At 37.9% G+C, this 27,009-nt stretch overlaps 2 protein-coding genes across 6 annotated transcripts in view; one reads left to right on the plus strand and one right to left on the minus strand.

Annotated features, from left to right (window-relative positions):
• LOC142335507 (uncharacterized) overlaps positions 1 to 13,424 on the plus strand; it is a 62,199-nt gene extending 48,775 nt beyond the window's left edge. For 4 of the 5 annotated variants that reach the window (XM_075384039.1, XM_075384037.1, XM_075384038.1 and 1 more), the window contains exons 3-5: positions 9,187 to 9,375; positions 11,653 to 11,801; positions 12,957 to 13,411. In XM_075384039.1, the coding sequence (XP_075240154.1) occupies positions 9,187 to 9,375; positions 11,653 to 11,801; positions 12,957 to 13,274 (656 nt within the window). In that variant the 3' untranslated portion in view covers positions 13,275 to 13,411. Of the gene's footprint in view, positions 1 to 1,558; positions 1,803 to 9,186; positions 9,376 to 11,652; positions 11,802 to 12,956 lie in introns of those variants that run through there. The other variant, XM_075384036.1, reaches the window with a different exon arrangement.
• A 5,249-nt stretch (positions 13,425 to 18,673) lies between these two features.
• Positions 18,674 to 27,009, minus strand: part of LOC142335020 (dynein axonemal heavy chain 7-like) — a 50,776-nt gene continuing 42,440 nt past the window's right edge. Inside the window, exons 13-17 of the mRNA XM_075383348.1 lie at positions 22,291 to 22,394; positions 21,744 to 21,948; positions 20,957 to 21,094; positions 20,402 to 20,493; positions 18,674 to 19,067 (exon numbers count right to left, since the gene is read on the minus strand). Coding sequence (XP_075239463.1) covers positions 18,809 to 19,067; positions 20,402 to 20,493; positions 20,957 to 21,094; positions 21,744 to 21,948; positions 22,291 to 22,394 — 798 coding nt within the window. The 3' untranslated portion in view covers positions 18,674 to 18,808. The remainder of the gene's footprint in view (positions 19,068 to 20,401; positions 20,494 to 20,956; positions 21,095 to 21,743; positions 21,949 to 22,290; positions 22,395 to 27,009) is intronic.

Consider the following 27,009-nt stretch of genomic DNA (forward strand, 5'->3'; position numbering starts at 1 on the left):
TATAGCTCGTTATTATGTAAGAAAATAGCACGTGCGCCTGGGGGTCGTAAAAGAATTATGCTTACTAAGCTGGGGGGGGGAACAGAATTTATTTTCAAAACAATTTATTGTTATTATTAATTAATTTGCCCAAGTGAACACAAGATCTGAGTTTTGTAAGACTTATAATCCAGTGCACGCAAAATTTTGGATCAATCAAAACCTTTAGTGCACGGAACATGTTGGACTCCCACCACATCTCTGCAAGTGCTGCTAAGAATTCGGATCAAAATGTTTTCAAAGTCACAAAGACCTTTTCTTCTGACCCCATTTTTTTAGGAGCACGCAAGTACTTGAACTCACGAGCCCTTTTTGAATTGTACGCTCTTTGATTGGCAGCAGTGCGCTCAAATTCTTCGATTCCTAACACAAAGTTCCCATTGCTGTCTAGACGATGAATTCGCACATCGTCATTACAAGTGCACACAAGCTCTTGGGGATCTGTTCTGTCCCCCCCCCCGGGTTTTTTTATGACCCCATTTACAAATTATATGTTATTATATAGCACGTTACTATGTAAGAAAATAGCACGTGCGTCTGGGGGTCATAAAAGATTTATGCTCACTAAGCTGGGGGGGGGGGGACAGAATAGATCCGATCTTGGATTCCTAAAGCACCTCTTTAATTGAACTCCAAGCCTTCACTTCATAAGACAACTATTCAACTATTTAATTGCACGCAAATTCTTGGATCTCCAAAACGTCTCATCAAATGTGAGCAAAATCTCGGATCAGAACAAACGAATAAAGCCTTTTCAAGTGCAAACAAGATATTGAGTTCTCGCGACATCTCATCATGTTCAACTATTACGGTCGTATTAAATAGCAAGTAAAATTTTGAATCCCGGAATATCTCCTCTGCCTGTCCGAGTAAGTTCTTGGATTCCGTAGGCACTTTTTCAAATTTCTTTAATTCCAAAGACATCTAATTGAATGCAGACAAGGTCTTGGGTTCCTAGAGCACATTTTTTGAAGTGCATGCAAGATCTGGCAGTCCCAGGATATCTTTTCAAGCTTACGCAATGTCTTGGACTCCAACATCTCATGTACAGCCAATAATTTAGATCCCAACTTAAAATTAATTGTCAACCGCACACGAGATTTTCGATTCCAATGATCTCTCTTCAACAGCACGCAAGATCTTTGTTCATGGGTTCTTTCTAATTCCGAAATAATCCCGAAATCTATTCACGTGCACGAAACATCTTGGATTTTCACAACATTTTTCCATTTTCACGCAAGATCTTGGCTTCTAACGGCATCTTTTCATGTGCACGCCAGACCTTGGATCAAAACAACTTTTGAATTGCACACAATTGCATACTTTATTTTGCACGACTTCTATTCAAGTGCTTGCAACGGCTTGTTCACGCGGACTTTTAAAAGCAAAATATTGTTGACAGTGTTTATTCGGGTGTTTAAGGAAACAGATGAAGTCTTTTTAACACTTTTGTTTGTTAATGAAAATTTTATTTTCTTTTGAACTAAAAAGTGCTAACTTACTGGTGTTGACCACCCAGGTATTGGCGATGCCTACGAGTGTGTTCCGGTTCAACAAGTGTGGTGATCGTTTTTTAATTGTATTTGGCATGTTCATCGTGGGAGTGACTATGTTTTCTATACTGTCGGGTACCCTGGGAAAGGTGTACGACATTCGCGCATGCTGTGACTTATTAGCCACATTTTTGGAGAAAAGTCTGTTTGAAGTCTGTGTTTTGACAGAAATTGATGAAATTCATGAGACTAGATGTGTTAAACTGAACGGTGAGAAAATGGGACTTTTTCCATGATGCCCGGTTGTCTGAAAATTGCACCTTTAAGTTGCCAAAGAATTTATCATCAAGTCATTAACCTTTTTCTTTCCATCAAACCAACTGTATAAGGGTTTATACCCCCTTCCCGGTTGTTTTTTATGACCCCCTCTCACTGCTAGCTTTGTTGTCATATAGCCCATTAGCCCATTACAATGTAAAAAATAGCATGTGCGCCAGGGGGCAAAAAGTTATATGCTCTTTAACCCACGCCAGCAAAAATACACTTTCTTTGATTTCATACAAATTCAATTATAAATACTGGAAATGAAAGTTGTCCTTTGTGATTAGTATAAATTCGCGGTCATCACACAAAAAAATTTCCGTGATATCATACAGGAATCATACATAAAAGTTAAAAAGCAAACAAAACTTACAATTTTTCCTTTTTTCGAAGTTGCAAAAATCTCTTGGTAATCATACATGGATATATATATATATATATATATAATATGTATTTATATATATATAATATATATATATATATATATATATATATATATGTATATATATAATATATATGTATTTATATATATATATATATATATATATATATATATATATATTTATACATATTATATATACATGACACATAAAACTTTGCCTCGTGCCAAAAGTTTTGGGTATAACAGTCCAAGAGTAATTAAATTATTATGTGGCTTCAGAGAACATCGAAACTTTAGTTACATACAAAAATTGATTTCCTGGTAATCATACGAGGAATATATATGATTTCAGTGTTTTCGTAGTGGAACCCCTACAAAAAATTGGTTCATTCCCGTTATAAACAATCGCAAAATTATAGCTTCTCATTATGGTATGATTATCATATCCAGGGGCGGCTATATATTATACGACCACTAAGCTGAGGGGGGTGGATGCTATAATGTGAAAGACCCAAGTACTCAAGTTTGAACTTCGTGAAGCATTATATAATTCTTTTGTGAAATTTAAGTTAAAATGTTGAATAGGGGAATCTCTGATCCGGGTGAATCACATTCGATCTATAGACTCCAAAGTTTTTCAACAAAATGTTGAATCAAAGAACATTTTTTGGTCACAGTTGTGTTTTGATCTTATTTGGCCCACGGTTTGGCCCACGGTTATAGTAACGGTTTGTGGCGTTAGCATGAACAATTTTGCAGCGTTTCAACGCAAGTTTTCGAAGAAGGTGGAAATAGAAGGGTACAAAACAATACTTATAAGAATCAATTGCTTATGGTGAGATAAAAGTAAAAAAAAATAGTCAAACATTGTTTTTCAATAATTATCGTATTACAAAAGACATCAAAAAGACACACTTTTTACATAAATAAAAAAGAAGCTTTCTCAATTTACGGAAAGCATTCAACTGTACAAAATATAGTGTTTGTCTGTACGCAGAAGTTGACAGTGAAAATTAATTTTTAATATTTCAATTAAACAAGGAAGCTCGGTAATGTGCGTTCGCACATTAAGTTCCGACCCCGCTCATCTACATTTTTCACTTAATTGTCTACCAAATGAGATTTTAAAAAAATACATATCAACATATCTTTCAACGAACTACTAAAAGAATAAAACAATCTACTCTAGAGGGCCTATGAGACCTGTGGCTGCCATAATGTGACTACCAGAAAAGACGGCAATAAAAATCAATTAGTTACAAATATTAATTACGACCAAAACTCCTTGTCCATTTTTTGAAAACCACTAATAACCAAATCAAAATGGCATCAGATATAAATTATACTAAGAAGATTAACCGGTACTTTTTGGAACAAAATAAGGGACTTCTCCTCTATGCGTTTATTAAAACATTGCTTTTTTTTAAAAAAAAGAATTAAATTCGAGCAGATTAGAAACAGTAAGCATCAAATCAAATCATTGAGAGAGTCTTTTATACCTCAATAGAGAGCGATTGAGGCCTTTCCATATCCAGGATATTCCATACGACTACAAAAATAGCGACAAATACAGGCAAAAACGAAAATTTGCACAAAAAATTATGCAAGAAAATGATGTCCCCCAATCAATTAAATATTAAGCTGACCACTATAAACAATAAAAATCTTCTTTTAAATTTTTTGCAGGTGCGAAGATTTGTAAATCAAATGCCGCCCATTATTGTGATACTTTGATGAGAAAACAAAAACCTACAAAAAAGGGGCAAATATGCAAAAATCTCGAAAATTGGTTTTATGAAAACTGGTTGTTCCAAAAAGAAAGACCACTTGAGGAAAATAAAAGCATTATGACGAGCAAGCTGTGTTTCAATAGATAAAGGATGTGAATTGTACACAGAGATGCTTAGCTACAATATAACAGAAATAAAATTGGCAGATCTGAAAAATCTATCTCTTTTTTTTTTATTGAAAACAAAAATTTTCAAAACTCATAGCCAACAAAAGCTTTCGACTAAAAGAGTAGACAGTTGGTCTTGCAACTACTCGGAAAACTAATTGCGACTGTTATTAATGAGATTAAATCTTGAGACTATAAAATATCATTGAATACAAGCTGAACTAATAAGTTTCACAAACAACTTTACGAAACCACAGTTTTGAAGCCATTAAATTTATAAGAGATTAACTGCCAATATATAACATCTTCATTTGCGTCTCCTTTGATCATAATAAATTCTTTCTGTAAAACGACTATCACAAAATGAAAACAAAAAGAACCACAAAAACTGATAAGTATCTAAACTTCACAAAATTCTTCTGAAACAAATTGTCCAAGCCTTGAAGACATCATTTAAAACGTTTGAACAGCAAGAAAATTATTGTTTAAATGAATAAAACTCTAAAAAGAGCTCTAAATAATGAGGCTAATTTACGAAAATGATAAATCATTGTAAAATACGAAAAAAACGCAAACCAGAACAAAAAAAAAGGATAAGTTGAAGAAAACTATTACTCTTTCTTTTCGAAATTTAATTAGAAAGTCAAAACAACCATTAGCTATTTACCAATATCAGTTTTTAAGTTCATTTGTTTATCTATAAATGGCCACTGAGACCTTTAACTACACATTATTTGGCATATGACAACAAAAATTAACAACAAATAAAGGGCAAGAATAAAAAAAACTCTACCAATTTCTGCAAAAGAACGGTGTCGCAGCCCTTCAAACCATATGTTATGAAAACAAAAAACATGTTCAGTTTTAAAAAATGTAAAAATTCCAAGGAGGAAAAGTTGACCTGTACTTACTGAGAATAAGCAAAATGTTGACTAAAATAATATACAAAATTGACGAGTTCAAAAAATCACAGAAATTTTCTTAAAACAAATACATTAGGTAACATAAGAGACATTAGGTAACAGCCGAATGAATAGAAAAAGTTCACTTGCACCTCTTGAGGAAGAAATTTAGATCTTTGAGTGGTTAAACTGAAAAATCAGACTGCCAAAAGAATAACAATTGAAGGCAAAAGACAAGAATTCAGTTAAACTTTACTAAAACTCTTCCTCGAAGCCATAGAAACCCTTTGGTTCTCTGAAAACAGATTGTATCTACATTCAACTTCAACTTTACGTAAATTGGAGCTGTCATTAACGGAGCCGTGAAAAAAAATATTGTCAGTAATTAACATTAACAAACAATAGCAAAATATTTTGAAAAAAGGAAGCATCAAAATAAAAACCAAAAAGTTGCTGATTCTAAGAATCCATGATATTATCGAACCTCTCCCTGATTTTGTCGTGCGCCCAGAAAACCGACCAATTGTTCCAAGAGTTTGCGAATTAGACCAATTGTTGAGTGGAATTCTTCAAATATTAAAAAAAAAACAACGATGCATTTTGTATAGTTATCGAATTAAATCTGCAAAAAACGGCAAAGTTTTAATTTTAAAAGACTTTCATACGGCGCCTAATTGCACTAAGTCTGGCAAACTTTAACAAAGTGAACCGAAAAAGCATATTTTGTGCCATTTTTGATGAAAAAAGTTTGAATTTCGAAAAATTTATCAAAAATTTTTAACCAAAAAAACTTCAATCAAACAATTCAGCAACTCTCTTCTATCTCTAACGGTAACATCAACACTTTACCTTTAAAAATTTTAACCTTTTCTGAATAATAATAGCAAAGTTGTGCCAAATTTTAGCAAAAATTACTGAAAATATGAACAAAAACAGTTGAATGTTCACAAAATTTAAACCTCGATAACTCCCTGTAAGAAACGAAAATCAAAAAAATATTTTCCGTATTTTCCGCTGGACGGTTTTTTTTAATGATACCACTCACAAATCTCTACGATGAATATATCGATCGGCCAAAATTGACTGAACAAAAAAAAACCCAGTTGAGTATATAGTTCCTCCCTCCCCACTAAAGTGGGGGTCGGAACAAAAAATTGATTAGTAAAAGACGATAGCAAAACAAAAATTTAATCAATGAACAAACAATTTTTCAGTGCGCAAAAGTTTGACAATCCTATTTCACACTCATAGATTTAACATTCGGATATTAGCTAGAATTTTTCGAACTGATATGCATGAATCAGTGAATAATTTGAAATTAAGATTCTTGCTACCAATGAAAATCCAAGCCAGGGAACCTCTTTTGTTAAAAATCGCAAACTTTTTTCACCAAGAAGTTGCCGGTAGTCTCTCCAAATTTTGACCCTTGATTTAGATCGCCAGATAAGATTTTGTCCCAGCCAGCAAAAAAAAACAGATCAGATTTAATTCGATTGTGTGCTTTTTCTTGGAAATGAAGAAGCGAGAATCAAACATAAGCAAACTATGTATTTCACGGTATGGCTTCCCAGGTTTAGACCTCGATTTACAAAAAGACTATGCCCAACCAAAACCTTCATCAAAAGACTGTGCTGTTCTCGGAAGTTTGTGACCTATTTTTAGCCCAACTTCAGCGGACAGCTGGACTTAAGCTCGGCCCAAGTTATCATGCTCAACTTCAGCTGGACTAAAATTAACCCCGCTTTATCCTTAGAGTTGATGAACTGTTTCTTAAGTTGTTTCTTAAATTGCGCTGATGAAATGCTGCTTAATCTTGCTCCAATGCTACGTGTGTATTTTCAGAATATGAACTAAACTTTATGGTTATGAAAAACACGGATCTATTCTGTTTCGGCCCCTCACAGTGTTTTTAAGACCCCCAGTTACAAATTATATGTTGTTATATAGCACGTTACTATGTAAGAAAATAGCACGTGCGCCTGGGGGTCATAAGAATTTGTGCTCACTAAGCTGTGGGGGGGGGGAACAGAATAGAACCGAAAACACTTTTGCTCGACCATTGAAATGAGCATGTTTCATTAATCAAATTTTACTTTGAATTTCAGGATCTTATCCGTTAGTAACTCCCACTCTTAGGGGTTCATAATATTTGAATCCACCAGAAGCGCGTGTCATATTTTTACATAATGATTCAATATTTAATGATACGTGCTCTGAAATGTGTGGTGGGGGGGTGGGGTGGATAAAAAACGGGGACACAACCAGGACATAATATTTGAATCCACCAGAAGCGCGTGTCATATTTTTACATAATGATTCATTATTTAATGATACGTGCTCTGAAATGTGTGGTGGGGGGTGGGGTGGATAAAAAACGGGGACACAACCGGGACATAATATTTGAATCCACCAGAAGCGCGTGTCATATTTTTACATAATGATTCTTTATTTAATGATACGTGCTCTGAAATGTGTGGTGGGGGGGGGGGGGGTGGGGTGGATAAAAAGCGGGGACACAACCGGGACATAATATTTGAATCCACCAGAAGCGCGTGTCATATTTTTACATAATGATTCATTATTTAATGATACGTGCTCTGAAATGTGTGGTGGGGGGGGGGGGGGGTTGGGGTGGATAAAAAACGGGGACACAACCGGGACATAATATTTGAATCCACCAGAAGCGCGTGTCATATTTTTACATAATGATTCATTATTTAATGATACGTGCTCTGAAATGTGTGGTGGGGGGTGGGGTGGATAAAAAGCGGGGACACAACCGGGACATAATATTTGAATCCACCAGAAGCGCGTGTCATATTTTTACATAATGATTCATTATTTTATGATACGTGCTCTGAAATGTGTGGTGGGGGGGGGGGGGGTGGGGTGGATAAAAACGGGGACACAACCGGGACATAATATTTGAATCCACCAGAAGCGCGTGTCATATTTTTACATAATGATTCATTATTTAATGATACGTGCTCTGAAATGTGTGGTGGGGGGTGGGGTGGATAAAAAACGGGGACACAACCGGGACATAATATTTGAATCCACCAGAAGCGCGTGTCATATTTTTACATAATGATTCTTTATTTAATGATACGTGCTCTGAAATGTGTGGTGGGGGGGTGGGGTGGATAAAAAGCGGGGACACAACCGGGACATAATATTTGAATCCACCAGAAGCGCGTGTCATATTTTTACATAATGATTCATTATTTAATGATACGTGCTCTGAAATGTGTGGTGGGGGGGGGGTGGGGTGGATAAAAAACGGGGACACAACCGGGACATAATATTTGAATCCACCAGAAGCGCGTGTCATATTTTTACATAATGATTCATTATTTAATGATACGTGCTCTGAAATGTGTGGTGGGGGGGTGGGGTGGATAAAAAACGGGGACACAACCGGGACATAATATTTGAATCCACCAGAAGCGCGTGTCATATTTTTACATAATGATTCATTATTTAATGATACGTGCTCTGAAATGTGTGGTGGTTGGGGGGGGGGGATAAAAAACGGGGACACAACGGCAAAGATCCCATCTTCAAAACTGATTCACATGCTCCAATCTGCTCGCTCACCTCCAGGCCTTTGAAATGGTGGCCAATGAAATTGGCTTGGTTTTTATCTAGCTTTTGTGGATCTCTGCCCCCCCCCCCAAAAAAAACTTATGGAGTCTTGACTTATAGTACATCACTAAACCAGAACAAATCATATTTTAGACTGAATTTGTACACATTTTCCGCGAAAGTTTGAACCAGTTTATTAACCAGTTTATAAGAATGTGTTCTTAATTACCGCGTGAGAATTTCACTTACTTTGAGCTTTTATCCAATGAGACGCTCAATTAGCAAATTTTTGATTTAGCAATAGGACTGTAGTGACACTTGACCTGTACCCAGGTTGAGTTCCAGATCAAAATTGAGCTATGATCAGACATTCCAGACCGAAATGACCTGTTCCGACCTTCCAGAGCGAAGAGACCTCTGATCAGACCGAACCCAGACCATGGTCAAGACTATTGTGCATTGGAACCGCTGTCCAGACCCTGGTATTTCGGTCTGGGAACTGACGGGTGTGCGCTCCAGTGGGTCTGATCATAGCTCAATGTGAAATGAGTTGTTTTTTGTTTACAGATCCTCTTCTAAAAGGAACAGGTGCAGATGAGTTTGCAACGAGGCAGCAAGTGACCATAGCCTTCCTCTTCACCACAATATCCATTGCCATCGTCATCATCATCCTCGGATTCCTGGACTGCTGTCACGTGATCTCTCTTGATAAGAATATCCCATTTTCAGTCCTACTCTTCCTCTCTTTCCTATTACGTGAGATACATTCAACATATATTTTTTAATTTTGAGCAAAAAAATGGGTTTTATATTTCTGTAACTTCCCGCGAAAAAATATTATTATCGGTAGTTTATAGTACTGCATCTATATGCTTTTATGCTTTAGTGTTTTTGCGTGAGATGACTTAATTTCTGTCTTTTAAAAAAAATGCCAGCAAAATTTGGAAGCTTTTTTTCCTTCGGTAAATTTCGATAACCTAGCAATGCAGAACTAATATTTTTGGATCATGTGTCAGCAAATGTAATTTACTTGGAAAATGGCAGCCCCCGAAAACTTTTTTTTGCTCCAGACCCCATTAAAATGGGGTTTAGGTAATTTATAGCAGCCCTGCTTCTTTTCATGTCGGATCAGTTTCTGCCAATCAATTTCTTTTGCGGAGAGTTACAAAAATTATTATTTTAAGTTATGGACGCAAGTGGCTCAAAAGCGTTTTTAACTAAGAAAATATAGTTAATTTTCCAAAAAGAGAGGATAAGCAAAATGATAACTTACAGTAGAAATAAGAGATTTAAAGCAGAGTTCTGAGTAATAGATCAAGATGATGATTTGGTTTTGGGGATGAAAAAGGACTCAAAAATCACTGCATATATACCCATTATCAGTGCGAAGAAGTCATGATAAAAAACTAATCTTATCTCCAAGCTTTATAGTGGGGGTCGCAAGGGTTACCCAATATGTTTTGCTTCTGCAAAAATACTGGAAATCAGTCGCAAGGGATACCATACATAGAATGCATTTTAAATTTTCTAAGGATTAATTTAAACTTCCGGTGGTATCAATCATGCAAATCGTGTTGGAAAAATTTCACATCAAATAATCTAACTCTAATAATAACTATCTAGAATCATCCGTTTGAACTGAATATTGATTCACAGCACCATTTCGTGAAGATTCATTTAAATCAGTCGGGTGACTTGAATCAATTTGCTTCAGACTGATTATGCTGCTAGGTTCATTTTGCTATTTTTAACTAAATTTAAGACTATAGCTTGAATCGAAATACCAAAAACATAACATTTTTAAAACTCTTTAAAAATTATTCGATCAAGGAAAACAAATTTTCAATTCTTTCATTCCTTGAGGAGGTATTATTGACTTTCAAAATTCTCATCAACTTTAACTTTAACCGCTTTTCAGGTTTGAAAACGCGCTGTTAAGTACTGAAATTAAAATTAAAAATATGAAGAACAAATTGCTAAGATCTTTATATCGATAACATTTCAAATTTATCAGAATATAAGTTTTTTAAGACGCTCAAACCATTTTCAGCAAGTATAACGTACAAGTTGAGAAAAATTTTGTCCGAGAATTAAATTTCTTATTTTTAAAATGTTTAAAAAATTTCTGAAATCCAAATATACTCTTCTTCTTGCTGTGCGTCTAATATCAATGGGAAACAAAAATTTTTTGTAAACTATATGAAGAAGTGTTTTTCAGAATATTTCGAGGCAAGTACTTCAAATTCAATAGGGATCGCCAATTTTTTTTTAATTTAAGTTAAAAATTAGTCTAAAACCATTCACCTAGAGAGCTTTCAAATAACGGTAAACTAAAAGTTATGACAATTCTGTTGAAAAAGTTTATTGTATATACATGAATTTTGAGGCACAATTAAGGTTTTTGACTAGATATCATTTCTTCAAGTTTTCAAAAATGTATAAATTTACAATTTTGATTTATTTACAAATTTTTTCATACATATCGCTCAAATTACATACAATTAAAAGACCCATTTATCTAACAGTAACCAGTGAGTCTGGATGCTAAATGTTCGACTGTAATATGTCTCACGTGGGTTGATTCCGTTAATTTCAATTGATTAACTCAAAACCTCAAAACATCAAACGTCAAAACTTTAATTTTAAACTGTCCGGAAGTTTTAAGGCAGGGCTTTAGTGGTGAAACTTAAAAGACAAAACGTCAAAGTTGCAAAAATATCTTAATTTTTGAAATGCTATATTCGTAATTTGAAATCGTTATATAACCACGGTTGGTTATACAAGTATTGTAATCATCAAAAAGTCTGTAATATTTTTGCGTCTAAGATCACAACGAACTTAGATCATCAATTTATAATTGCTCTAACGAAGTTTGAAGCAATTATAGTAGGCATGTGGTCTCTTTTATGAAATTTAGGATTGTGCAAATCGGTCATGCTTGACCGATTTGAATTAGACTGGTTCTGAGAATCTGCCCCCCCCCCCACTTCACCACCCCAATTTTAGTTGCATGATGTGTTTTTTTTATTTTAGTCGGGTGTGCTACAGTGACTGCAAGTGTCCCTACAAACGAATACGAACAACAGAAAAAAACGTTTAACAATTTGTCCACCAGAAATTCTTCATTCTACTACGCTGTTCTCTACAATTTCGCCCATAGCGACATTTTCCCAATACCATCTAGGGAGGTGTTTTCTCCTCCTCCCCCCCCCCCCCCCCATTAATAAAATTTTGTTTTCCTTATCATGCTTGAGATGTCAATATGCTTCAGTCTATAGTAAGTACCATAAAGTTGCAACACAAGCGAACGTTCGAATAACTCGAGGCATGCAAATGGGCAATGTTTTGCTAGATATCTGCATGTTTTAATTTTGAATTTTGACCTTTGAAACGTTTGATAGCGTTGCAACATTATGGTTCTGACTATAGACTACTTTTGACCTCTGAGGATATGTCAATTCTCGGAGCTGCTGTACGATATGTATCCCAAAAAGTTGAAATAAGCGAACATTTCAAAAACCACTGGCGAAATTCCAAAGGTCAAAGTTCAAACTTAAAACGTAGAAAAAGATGAAATGAAGCTTGATGAAAAATTGACCAAGTTGATGCTCAGTTGAATGTTTCGGAGGTTCTCGAACGTTCGATTATTTCAACTTTATGCGACAGACTTTAGGTTCAGATCGGTGAGCAAAATGTTACGTGATAGAATTTAATAGGACTTCTTTTATAGCGTGTCCCATAAAGTTTAAATAATCGAACCTTTCATAGGGTAGTGAACAGATCTTAAAGGCCAAAGTGTGAAGAAAAAAACAGATGAAGACGCAATGGAGCTGCTGGAAAAGATTCAAATGACAACATAATTGCTCAATTGCAGGTTTCGTCCTTTTTCGGACGTCCGATTTATTTCAACTTTATGGGACAGACTATAACTTTCCCATTAAGTTTCAAAGCGGACGTTTCAAACGCATTAGACAGTTTCGAAAGGTCAAAGTTCAAACTTGTAGACAAAATAGACGAAGTAATGGAGCTAAAATCAAAACTTGTTGGCATGCAATGACAACATTCATGCTCAATTTCATATTATGACGTTTTGAAACGTTCTATTATTTGAACTTGATGGGACCTAGCGACCTCAAGCCATACCAGGAGGCCGCAAACAGGGTAAAAACATGCTCGCTTTTGAGATGATAATTTTTTTTGTAGCGTAATATGAGGTGCGACTAGTCGATACAATATCTATCTTTTCTATTATAAAGTTTTTAAAATTTTAGTTATGCATTGCCATAGTATACCGGAAGGGGGGAGGGGGGGGGGGGGGTTGAAATACTTCCCTATCCAGGCACCGAATTATGCAAGATCTTGGAAAACCAGACCTCAAAGTGAAGTTTGGCTGGGTACTCGGCATGATCTGGACATCTGCTGCGTTCGCGTTCCTGGCATTTGTCACTTTTGCATTGTCTAGATGTTGCGTGCTGAAAAAATTGGAAGAAGACAATCTTGAGAGCCCGAGGGCGGGTACAGCGACTGGTAAACGACAGTCAGCGCAAGAACCCCTCACTAAGGAGCCCAAAACTCCATCGGAAAAATCGAAGCCTGACGCGACGCCGGAGGAGAACGAATCGAGAAAACCGAGTGTAAAATATGGATCGCTTTAAAACTGAACAGTAAAATCTCAACTTTTTTTCGGGGAAAAAACAAGATCAGTCATTCAATATTACAAAAGTTAGGATTAAATATTTACGTAAAGTTTTGCATTGTCGATTGTTTCAAGACATAGCATTAGGTATCAAAAAACTGTACCCCTGCTCCCCCCTCCCCTCAACCACCCCCCCCCCCCTCCCCCCCTGTGAGAACATCACTGCCTATAATTTACACATTTAAAATGGCAAATCTTAAGTGCTCTTATTATTAGAAGTTATTAGTAAGGCTAATTAGTGGGAAAACCAGGAATAATATTAGTTTGTTTACACAGGTTACTGAAATTAGACATTTTGGGCACGGAAAAAGGAAACCGTTGCTACATCAGAAACTGTTGTTTTTCGAGTCATTGCAAACGTTTTACTCGATTGAATGACCGAACAACTAAATACAGTCTGTCCATAAAGTTGAACTAATCAAACAGTCGAAAGACGCAAAAAAAACACGCAATTGAGCATGCAAATAGGCAATGTGGACACAGTGTTTTTTTTTTGAAAGGGGGGTTATTGCAATTTTAGGTGACAGACTGTAAATGACAGTTAGTGCAGTTTGTGTAATTTCGACAATTGCTTGTAGAAAAAAATAGTTTTCTAAATTTAAAGTCTTTTGGCATTAGTTTTACAGGAAGGCAAAAATAGCAAATACTGAGCTCAGTGTATTCCTTGAGGCCATAGTTAAACTTGGGAAAAATCCATGTTCTCTCTCTATGGTTGCAATTCGAGGTTTGCGACACTTAAGGTACATAGGGTACAAAGGTACATAGGTACACTTAGGGTACATAGGCAATCACTAATAGGGTCAAAATTATGAAAAAAAAATGAAACATGAAATATTATAAAAAAATATTCATGGGTGAAATGAATCTCATAATGTTCAGAAGCAAAAAATTTGTTTAAAGGAAGAGTGTATGATTTTGTATGTACCAGGTTTTTGATCATCAGAAATTTAACTGTTACCTGAAAAATTAATTTAACAGAGATACACTGTTACCTCTACTATCTGTTACCTTGAAAATAAACCACTATGTCAAGGCAAAAAATAAGGAGGAGGCCAATATAGGCCTGCGCGGAGTTCATTGAAAATAGGTTGGAAAATACCCACCTGAAATTCGAACGCAGAAACTTCCCACCCCGCTCATACACATTATTCAATTTTCTACTAAACGAAGAGATTAGAAATTTCTCATACTATTCACATAGTATTCGAAGATAATTGATGTTTAATTGCTGTCGTACAAAGTTTGAAGCAATTAGTGTAAATATGCCGTTCTTTTTTTTCGATGAGGAATATTGGTATTCTCTAGGGGTTTTTTTAGCTGAAGCAAGTTTGTCCATAACTTGAACTGTTGACTTTTATTTTAGAACGTTAACTTCCAGTTTTGAACAATTGACATTAACAGTGGCTTAGTTTGTATTGTATTGAAATTAAGCTTTGCCTGTTACATTCAACGTTAGAAATTCAGTTTCAGAAATTTCGATCACATAAAGTCCCTACTACCCCCCCCCCTCCATAACCACCACCACCACCACCACCACCAACCCACACCCTCAAACTATAACTGCTTATTTTTTTCTCTCTGGGGTTTTTGATATAGGTAAAACACGGGCTCTTTTTCTTTGATATTTCCGATTCGGAAATTATTTTGGACGAAACTTCGTGTCGTTTCAGGTATACTACTGGCCATATTTTTTATTCAAAAATTTCACTTGACCGATTTGATTTCTCGAGTGACTTTTGCGCCCTTGAGTTTTTTTGTCTTGCGTGATCTAAAGTTCTCTCTTATTCACAAATTTAAGCGGCTGCACTCAAGTGGTGGAAGGCCACTATTCAGTGTCGAATGACAAGTGCACCAAAATTATTTTTTGCACTTCAATTTTTTGAATAAATTTCAAGAAAAATGACAACGAGGTTAAAATCATCGACTGTACACTAAAAAAACTGTTGAACCAGGACATAAATTCAACATGGCAGAAACAAAAGCAGAGTTATGAAATTATCCAAACACTCGAAGTATTAAAGAAGTTAAAACCATTAGCTAACGACTGGCTGTATTGAATATATCAATTCTGCCATTAAAAACGACAAATACGGTCAAAACCGAAAATTATTTTGAGTTACTTCTTGTGGAAATTGTTGAAGCCATTAAAACGAAAACTTAGCTGCTGACAACTTTGAATATATATTAAATTGGGCTTCTTTTTCCGCGCTTTGTCATAAGACTGCATTGCGATAACTTGAAAAGACTTGAAAAAACTTATGGTATCCAAGTCATAAAACCAGTAGCTATAAAAAAATATTAAACCAATTTTTTTTCCGTTACTTGGTCCTGATCTTAGGTTGACTGAGCCTAAAGTTGACAAGTATTAATAAAAAAGGAGAAATCGAAACAACCATTAGGGAACAACACAAGGCCTTAGACATTTGTAGCCAATTGAATTTTTGCTGCCTGCGACTAAGTTATAAGACTAAGTGAGCATAGCAGGCAAAACTGAAGAAAATTAAGCTTTTATTAAAACACATTGTCGAAGCCATAAAACCCATAGGCTGTTAACCTGGAGAACAAAATGAAAGTTCATTTGGTCTTATTTGAACGTCAATCATATCTGTCACTAATGGAATCTTTTTATGAAAATTCACTGGGCTTTAATTTACATGTAAAAAATGTGAAATGATTATAAAAGTCCACTCTCCAAAACAATTCGAATCATTTTGAGTGTTAAAATCCACGAAGAGACGACACTAGGTTTTCTATAGCGCAAATGTTTCAAATATTACCGTAAAACAAAATTTGTAGCAATATTATGCTATAAAAATAGATAAAAAAGATAAATTGAACAAATAATAAGCTAAAAAATCAGGTCTAATACTGCAATAATTCCTCGATAAAAACAAAATTCAAAACAAAACCTTTTCGATTGAAACTTAACACCCGAAGGATTTTCCATTGACAACACTCACAACTAGTTGCGATGAATAATTTGAGCGCCAAAAATTGACTGAACAGAAATGACCTGTTGAAAATATAGTTCCTCCCCACACAAAGTGGGGTCGGAGCAACGAGAAACACCGAAATTGAAAGTGTTGTCAAATGTGTTCAAACAATGTGCAGAATCACTAAACCTAACGCCAATACTTACAGCGACGCCCATGTTGAACAAAATCGATTAATTCAGTCTGTGGTCGATATCGTTTGTCCGCGAGATGTTATCTATTCCGAAAAGATAGAACTTTATTAGGCAAAAAATACGACAATTATTCACTTCATAGTTAATACTTAAATCCCACGTGTTGCTCTAAACGATCGGTTTCTGTCAACGTGTTAATCTCACAAAATTGCAAACGTATTTGCGAGGAATCTTGAAGCCTCGCCAGAAACATTTTGGCAAAAGTTGGCGTTGCCACCATTTTCCAGCCTTCACTATTTAGATACAACGCGGTTTAATTTACACAATTCCTGGTCGTGAAAAATACCTGCTGAAAGCATCCGCTGTGCCACACAGTTTGACCAAATACGATAAAAATTAATTTCACCGTAAACACCTTTATGAAGGAAGCTCAAAGTTATGCAGTTCCTTCAAGATTTAACTTAATCAAATCGATATTCAAAAAGAATGGTTTCATTTAAACTTCTTGACACAACTAATCACTATTTTGTATCAATGTGCACCACTCAATTGAATGGCTCGTCAAGTAATTAGTCATCAGATAATTAGAGGAACAGATCTAAAGCCATGAGGACCAGCGTCCAGAAGAGCAGATCTTTGAAGACCAGATCTTTGAGGAGTTGAATCCCTTGAACCTCGGGTCTCCTTAAAACCTTCTTTCTGAACATGACAGAGCATGTGTTGTCTGGATCAAACTTGTAGTGAGGCCACATTAGAGCTCTGAGATCACTGTTACATAACAAATTAGTGATATTTATTTTCGTGACTATCACATCTTCTTTGTGGGTATCTTAAAGTATTAATTACCGTAAGATCTTCATTTGAGATAATAATTGTGCACAGAGAACTCACACACACACATTTTTCTTCCAGTAATAGTCATCTTTTAGTCATAAAGAGCACCAGTAATGCCAAGCTCCCTCATATCTCAACGCCACTAACACTGTTTCCATTGCCTACTGGCAAGGAGGATGAAGTTGATTAGAGTTCACAAAAGACTTTAATAGGAGTTTAGCCCACTCATTCGAAAACTTTTTAAAATATTTTAGATAAAACCATCTTTCGCTTTTTGGTGATAATTCCAACAGTAAGAAGTCGGAAAGACATTGCTGCCTGCAGGAATAATTTTTATTAGGGTACCAACACCAACCCCTTTCCCTGCATTCTTTTAACAGAGCTATTCGATGCTCTGCCTCAACTCATTCATCTCAGGATCTTGCCTGTGCTGAGGAGTTTCAGACCGGCAATGAATTCTGCACGGATTTTTTAAGTCAGAATTGCCTTGTTCAGTGCAAACTCTGAAGATTAGTAGTTACGCAGTGGCATCATTTGGAGGTTGGAAATGACGTCTCTGCACAGGATTATTAACCATCCTCCGAACGTTTTCGTCTCAATATACTCTTCCATGCCCTGTGTAAAACTTGCCACCAAAATACTTTTGCAAACGACACTGCAGTCTAGAATACACGTTAACAATGCGGAAAATAGGAAGAAAAGAGAGCCAATTGATAAAACATAACCGACTACCGTCGTACGAATTGATCTGAACTGACAAGCCAGTTGTAGTTATCTTAGGCTTAGGGAAGCCAGCCGTGCTGATGGGGGGAGGTGACAAAACCTATTTACGTCAGCAGCCTATTCATTTATTCATGTCCTACGAGAGCTATACAGACAATTAATGCCTTCAGGCTTTACAAAACTATCCTTTTCCTCATGCCAAAAGTCAAAATCACTCAAACTAGTGAAACAACATTATAGAAAAAATGGTCGCGTGAAAATTTAGCTTTAAAAGACACACACACGACACAAAACGAGAGAATCGAGCTAACTTCTCGGTAAACATAAACAATTTTTCATTCATAGTGTGAATTAGTCATGTACATTTATACACAAACTAATGTTCAATTTACCATATTTACAGGAAGCTATATACAAGATGTTAACGACTGAAATTTCATCTATCATGACTTCAAAATGTATATATAAATTTGTTTCAGTATTGTAGTCTGTCGCATAAAGTTGAAATAATCGAACGTTTGAGAATTGCAAAAACCTGCAACTGAGCATCAATGCGGTCATTCAAATGCTGAAGCTTTTCCATTTATTAACAATTTATTAGTTTTTTAATAATTTTTTTGTCAGTTTTAGCATGTTTTAAAATTTAACAATTAATTTAATTTGACTTTTAAAAATATGCCTAATGTTTTGAATTATTCGCTGATTTCAACTTCAAGGGACACTCTATATATCTACTCTGTAACATGCATTTTGAATTTGGTTTTTCTATAAAAATAAGTTGTTAAGAGTAAATTTTTCGGCTTAACAGTTTAGTCGTCCAGTTGACACAGTAAGGCCACTCCTCGTTTTATCCAATGAGAGGGCGGCTTGTCTGTGGGCAGTTTGATAGTCAGCACGAAGTTGGTCGAGTGACCCGTTGTTGACAGAGTTCCCTTTCTCTCTGAGGTCTTGTACAGTGGGCATTCGTAGATTAGTCCTTCGCTGACATCCGAGATCTTGATCGGGGTGACTTGAATGACAGGCACGGCATCGAACAAGACCTTCGGGTATGATTCGGCAAGCACGCCCCTAAATGTTATCAAATCAGAGACTTTGTCCAACAGACCGAACAAAAACACGACAAAAATTGCAAAACTTGGTTAAGTTCGGTATCAAAAATAGAAAACTGTCAATGTATTCGGTTCGGAAAAAACTAGATATAACTATCAGTTGTAATATCCAGATATTTTACTTGAAAATTAATATTTAAAACAAAAACGGTCTAAAAAACAATTTAAAAAAGTTCTATTTTTATCTGCCATATAAATACCCTACTGACAAATTTCACTGAAAAAATATAAATGATTCGGCCAGCAGCAATTAAAATTGCCATATTACAGCGTGAGAGTCTAAGCAGTAGCACCTGCTGAGAAAAAGGCCCAGCATTGAACTCGAAACCGCGTCTCATACTTGCTAGCATAGTTTGCTCACCACTACAGCAACTGCTCTTACGCACTCGAACTTGGGCATCTTTTTTATCTCATTCTAAAGTTCGTTCTTGTTTCTCAAGGCTTGATTTTTCTAGCCAAGCATGCGTTGAAGGCATATTAAGTAGAGAATGCTGGGTTACGGGTTGTACATGGGGTGGGGATGGGACTGATGTGGGGGAAGAGGTCATGTGGGCGGTGGCGTGATGTGTGTGCGTGTGTGGGGTTAAATGGGGGAGGGGTCAAACTTTAAGAACCCTCGTTCACACCAAGAACTTATGTCTCCAAAATAGTTTCGATGAATTTAGAGTCGAGTGAGTTTCGGCCTCATAGCTTTGTGGGCTTATATTTTTTACGCCCCCAGGCGCACGTGCTGTTTTGTTAGATATTAATGCGCTATATAACAGCATAAAATTTGTAACTAGGGGGCGTAAAAAAACACTGGGGGCCCGAAAGAGAATAGATCCCGAAATTAATATCCTTCGAGCGTTATTTATTTATCCCGTTTTTGAGGTCGAAAAGTCAAAAGGGTCCGACAAAAAAAAGCGGTCGAGCGAAAAATTGCACAAAAAGACCACAGGATTAATATAATTGCTACGAACTTCTTTTGAGAGCAACTGAAAATGCCAGATCCCTGCATTGCCAGACTTTCCTATCTACACTACCATATTATAAAACTTCTGGCATTTTAAAACTTGCAAAGAGTGCGCGTTTCAAGCAAGGACTCAAGTCACTTCGAGATTCTGACAAACATCTCGATTGGCTACGCGGTTCTCGACGAATGCCAGATTTTCTCAATTACTTCATCAGAGTTACCTAACCTATACTTAAACATATGTCCAGCTTATCTTGTGCTCAATTTCCATGTGGCGGTCTTTCTGCTCCTTCTAATAAACCGTAAATATCAAATCCAATTTGTAGAATAACAAAACCCACTTGTCTTTGCTCCATCTGCAACCATCGAGGAACACCCCATTCACATACACACCATCTTCAGGCGCAGAGTCCATGTGGTCCTCTCTCAACAGCTAAACATAAAAAAACAACATCTTTGACAACATACAAAACATAACATCCAAATTCAATGTAGCTTTCACGAGTGACTTCAGTTGAACTAGTTTTAGAAATTCAAAAGTATTGAATGAATTTCACTTGAGACATTATGAACACAATGACGTAATTAAAAAAAAAACAAAAGTGGAAACTAATTTCCCAAAAACGTTATAGTTGAGATCTGCCACGGTTAAAAAGGCCAAAAATTGGCAGCCAAACTGACTTAATGGCAAATTCGACAATGATATTTTTTAAACAAACTAACACATTACTTGGGTATAAATAAGCATGAACAACAAAACTGGGATTTCCAAGGGGCACGTGCTATATTACCACATGATCATTTGCAATATAATAACTAAGGGGTGCATAACCTACTTGATATATCGGCTGGAGGGGGTGGGATTAACCCAAAATATAGCACGACATTAGTGGTACCTTGAAAGAGTAAGTGAGAGCGTCAATTGGAATGACGTATTTCCTGGCATAGTTCTGCATGGTTCCAGTCAAGAATGCCTGAGTGAAGAAGAAGCCGGACAGCCAGAAGGTAGTCGGCTTCCCATTTTCGTACCAGTCCTAAACAACATAAAGAGTCACTCTAGTTTTCGAATTATTAATGCCTCCGAGTCACTCTGGAGGTTTTGGTTAGGAATAATTTGTCTCATTTCTTTAAAAAAGTATATTTACCAATCTTCGATCAGGGTTCCATCACTGGTAATAACATAGCCGACTAACGTCGAGCGAATTTCCCTCAAACGACCGGCGAGCGGCTGGATTCGGTCGGTAACGAGCTTGGGGTTAGGGAGGCCAGGAAGCGTTCGGAGCGGGCGGGGGTGTCGACGGGGGTCCAAACCACAAAAAAAAAACTTTCTTTCCACCTGATTTTCTTTGCACGTGATTTTATGGCTTTTCAGCAGCGTCGGTGAAGTTTACCCTTAGAGACTAGTAGAGCTCTAAGAGAGCTGCTCAGTGATTTAATGCCCACAGGGTTTTATTTGTTGAGCCCGTTTTTAAGGACAAAAAGACGAAAACTTCAGACGAAATGTTGATCAAGCGAAAAATCACATCAAAACAACTACAGGACTGATTCCATTAAAAACACTTTTAATTTATATAATATCCACACCATTTCAAAAACATCGAGCAAGAGACTGAGTTAACCCAAGCATAAAAATTTTGGGTCAAGTAAATTCACGTGGTTTTCTGTGAACCCTGGTTCTCTTACCTGTAGGAATTCGAGTCGTTTCACCAAGTCCTCAATGTAGCCAGCCAGGGGCTTCAGAGAGGGGTATGATTTCTTGGCCCAGACAGCGGGCACTTTGTTGATCATGAGGCTCTGGGACACCTTCTCAAGGTCAGCATTCATCACAACCAGACCCTTCACTGCCTTCTGCAGATTCACTAATGAACTCTTTATCACCTTCGTTAGACTGGAACACAAAATGTGATAAAAATTTAGGGAATACGAAACGAAACAACTTAAACTAACAAAACGATTTGCATTTCCGCAAAATCACAAAAGGATAAAAAATAATTGTATGATTACTTTTTAAAGTTTTCGGTCAGTTCTCTTCCAAATATTTTGAGAGCTTTCTTATTCTCGACGTCATACGCGTTATGCGATGGATAAAGGGGTGCTGAAACTCGACATTTTGTGCCGACCATTCGATTTCCCGAAAACTATCGATAACCCCCCCCCCCCCCCCCCCTATTTATCACATAACCCTAGGGTCAACTAATGGAGGCGGGGGTGTGAGGTATGTATGACTCACTTGTTGAATCTCTCCATCTCCTGAACTAGGACAGTGTTCATGCTCTCTCCATATGAAACAGGGTACTTTGCAGACGCCTTCTCAAGGTCAAACTCAGGTGGAAGCTAACACCAACACAACATCAATGTCAATTGTATAATTTTTCGATACTATCGATTTTTTTCATGATTCGGGAAACGACAAAGTTAATATACAGGTCTAGAAATCCTGATGAAAAGTGAAATATATTCGTAAAAGTTAATATTTCAGAAGAATGAAAAAAACATAGCAGGACAAGTCTTGTCGTACAATTCAAAGAATTTTCATTGACTATACAAAAGAATAGACCTAGAACGGACTATGAGTGAATTGAGAAAACCATTTCTAAAAAAATCAGATCAAAAAAATGAAAAAGAAATTAGAAAATCAATGTCAAAATGCCGCATGTGAAAAAAAGCCAATAGCTGTAGCTGAGAAGTAAAACAGTCTACCGTTTTGAAGTTTCAATTCAATCTTTTCGTATGATGTAGCAAACGATCAAAATCGACTATAAATCATCATGAAGCAACGTATAAGTATTGGCGAACACAGCAACGTAATAAGTCATCGATGATAGCCACGTAGAAGAACAACGTATTTAGATTACGACGAACATAGCAATGTAATGACATTGGTACGATAATAGCAACAAGTGAGAGTTTAGACGGCAAAGTCTTTTTGCTCATTTAACTGGTATCAGTCTGTTTTTGATAATTGTGATCAACGCTGGTCACCATTCTATTCGAAACCGTGCAAAAAACCGAAAATTATTAAGTTCAAACGATTCTTACTTGATAGGTTTAATTATTAGGTTTAACGAAATTATGTTATTTGCACTTTTTCCGAGCTTTGTACGTAAATTGGAACGATTTCTATGCGTATTTAAATACTCGATTCTGATTGGCTAATAAAATGACGCATTTTGATATATATTACACGCTTTAAATCTATTTAGTTACTAACATCCTCCGGCCCAGAAGAACATGCTGGGAGAATGGGTACTAATTTTACAAGCGGGCGAACGAGCGATCCAGAGGACGTGCGCAATACGGCGGAGCGTGCGACGCTGTCGGAACCGTAACGGAGTTCAGTGATCCGAGCAGTGGGGTAGTAACCCCTCGGGTTGGTTTCTTCAACTACCCAAACCAAATCACCGGTCTTAAGGTGATGGTCGGCAGGCGTCTGCCACTTGGAACGTCGGTTCAGCGCCGGAACGTATTCTTTGATCCAACGAGACCAAATAGCGTTAGCGTAGGACTGCGCGCGGGCGTAACGTTTACGGTGATCAAACTCATCTACGCCAATGATGGAAGGAAGACTACGTGCTTGGTTACCGAGGAGAAAGTGATTAGGTGTTAATGCGCCTAGGTCGGACGGGTCGGCGCTTACGGGCGTTAACGGTCGTGAATTAAGTGCATGTTCGACCAGGCAAAAAGTGGTACTTAAAACCTCATCTGTGAGGCGACGTATTCCAAGGATTGTGTAAAGTACGCGCTTGAAACTACGTACTAGCCTCTCCCAGATGCCACCTTGGTGTGGCGCACTGGGCGGGTTGAACCGCCACTTGATGCCTTTGTGGGCAAGTTCTACAGCGATGTTGATGGTGTTCCACTTTTCGATGTTCTCGCGTAGTTCTTTTTCAGCGCCAACAAAGTTAGTGCCATTGTCTGACCAAATAATGGCCGGTGTACCTCGACGTGAGACGAAACGCTCCACTCCCATTACACACGAACTGGCGTCCATGGACGGAACAATTTCAACATGAACGGCACGAGTGGTTAAGCATGTGAAGAGGAAACCCCACCTCTTCTCGGTTGTCCTACGCACAGTAACGTAAAACGCGCCGAAGTAGTCGAGCCAGTGTTTGTGAAGGGAGGAGACTGGTATGCGAGTCTTTCTACTGGGAGGTCAGCCATGATTGGTTGGATAGTGGCGGCTCGAAATTTTCTGCACGTAAGGCAGTTAGATTTAATGGAACGTAGTGAGGAACGTAATTTAAGGATGGTATCACGTTCTTGTACTTTAGCCCGCAGGTAGTCAATACCTTGATGATGATGTTTAACGTGGGTGTGGCTAAGGAACAACTTTACAAAGAAATGGCGCGCGTCGAGAACGATAGGGTGTTTTACATCAAAATCAACTTCGACCAACCGTTTGATGCGGCCAGCCGAACGATTTAGACCATCTGGTCCGACGAAGGGTGAAAACGGGGCAATACGGCTACTCCGTTTAACGTGTTTGTTTTCCAGGAGATCTTTCCTTTCGGAAGTAAAAGATTCTCCTTGAACGAGATACTGAAGATGACGCTCGGCTTCGTCAAGCTCAGTGGGATCTATGATGCTACCATCGGCATTACGGTAACATTCGTGTGAGGGTAACAGCCGGAGTATGTATGCTGTTATCCGAAGCAACTTCTGATAAGAACTGTACTTATCAAAGGGAATTAAATGCGGGGGTGGTTCCTTAGTTGACTTGGTTACGGATGCGGCCAATGATGTATTGGTTTCGTCAGTTTCCTTAGTTACTATACCAAGTTTGATGTTTTTAACTACTTCGATGCTTGGTTCGAACGGGAATTCCTTGGTTCTTAAGAAATCTGGACCCCTCACCCAGCTACTTGATTGCAAAACCTCAGCGGACATACCACGAGTACCGGCATCTGCTGGATTATCGCTTGAGGCGACGTGGTTCCATTCGTCAACGCTAGTGTGTTCTAAAATCTCGCTTACGCGGTTTGCAACAAATATTGGCTGCTTGCTTGTGGAGTTGAGCCACTGCAAGACAGTAGTGCTGTCAGTCCACATATAAACTTTGTTGACATGCACAGTAAGGGCTCGACAGATATCTTGTTTCAACCGAGCGGACAGTAAAGCAGCTTGCAGCTCTAGCTTTGGAATTGTCATCACCTTCATAGGTGCTACACGAGCTTTACCCAGGACGAATGCAAGCTCTGTTTTTGACCCACTAGAAGTGTTTACTTGAGCTCGGAGAAATGCAACAGCGCTGAAGACCTCTTGGGAACTATCGCCAAACATGTGTAGTTCCAGGTGTTTAAAGTTTCCCGAAAAGTAGCTCCTCGGTAAAGTGATTTCTGCAAGCTTGGGTAGTTCTACACTCCATTCGAGGAACCTTTCAACCGTGTGTTTTGGTAATTCTTCATCCCAGTGCTGCCCGCTGACACGCCAGATGTCTTTTAGTAACAATCGGGCACCAACAGTAAATGGTGCCACTAGGCCAATGGGATCAAACACCTTAGACACTAGACTCAAAACCAAGCGTTGTGTTAAGGACTTAGTTACTGTACTGGAGGTACCCCGACTCACAACTAGAGTATCGTTGTTGTGGTCCCATTTCAACCCAAGCACGTGCGAAGAATCCTCCTTAGATGAGGCAATTACTTTTGGTTCGGTAGACTGAGTTGGCCCATCAATTCGATCAGCCAGGTTAGGTACATTGCTTACAAACTTAGTAAGCTTAAACCCACCTAGATGGAGAAGATGCACCAACTCCTTCGACCTTTTGAGGGCCCTCTCAGGTGACTCCACCGAATCCAAGTAATCGTCCATGTAGAAGTTTTCTAGGACGGCTTTGGTTGCTTCCGGGTACTGATTAACATTGTCTCGTGCAGTGCGTTGCAGGGCGTAGTTAGCGCATGTGGGCGAATCTTTAGCCCCGAATATATGGCGCGTGTATTGATACACTACAACATTTGTTGTGGGGTCCTCCCGCCACAAAAAACGCAGTGATGGCTGGTCCCAATCAGGGACACCCACTTGGAGGAACATACCCTCGATATCTGCGGACACGGCAAATCGATGTTGACGGAACCTAAGTAGTACATGGATTAGGTTTTGGAGCAGGTCGGGGCCAGTGAGCAAGGATTTATTCAAAGAAGTACCGTGGAACTTTGCTGCACCATTTAATACTCTACGCACTTTCCCCGGTTTGTTCGAATTGATTACGGGATGATGTGGTAGGTACAACTCTCTATCCGACCGCTGCTCTACCTTGTGAGCATCAGGGACTGTAATTAAGTAACCCTTTTCCAAGTCTTCACGGATGGTATTAGCATAAGTTTCTTTCAATGATGTATCTCTCGAGAGCCGCTTTTCGAGAGACTTGAGCTGTACCAGTGACGAAAAGTAGTTATTCGGGAGCTGGAAGTTGTCATCAGCCCATAACATACCGACATCATATCTTTGGCCGTTATGGAAAGTTGTTGTTTCAAGTATTTCCTGCGCGCGAGCATTCGATGCGGATCGTGGGTCAACTTGCCTGAACGCGCCGTACGATTCCATATCATACCAAGATTTAACCTGACAAGCTAATTCAAAATCCTGTTCAATATTGGCTTTGAAACACACCGAGACTAAACTTGAACTTGACGGGAGTGGGCCACTTCAAACCCAACCTATGGGCAAGCGGACAGCGAACGGTGAGCACTTTTCGTCGGCTGAAAAATACTCTAACGGGCGGATGGCATGGTAGACATCCTGTCCAAGTATCATCTCAATTTCTCCATAGCTATATCTTACTGGATCTAGAACTGCCAAATGTGGGTAAGTTTCTTGCATGGACTTGACGTCAATGATGTCGGAACCTACGTTTAATGTTTCCCTCACGTAGGGACGCACAGTGAATGCTTCGAAGTCTTGGTCTTTACGAGGTGTCACAGTCAATTGAACCACCTTTGTGTCTATG

The sequence above is a fragment of the Convolutriloba macropyga genome, chromosome 2, assembly GCF_964194025.1.
Source record: "Convolutriloba macropyga chromosome 2, txConMacr16.3, whole genome shotgun sequence".
In the NCBI taxonomy this organism is placed as follows: Eukaryota; Metazoa; Xenacoelomorpha; order Acoela; family Convolutidae; genus Convolutriloba; species Convolutriloba macropyga.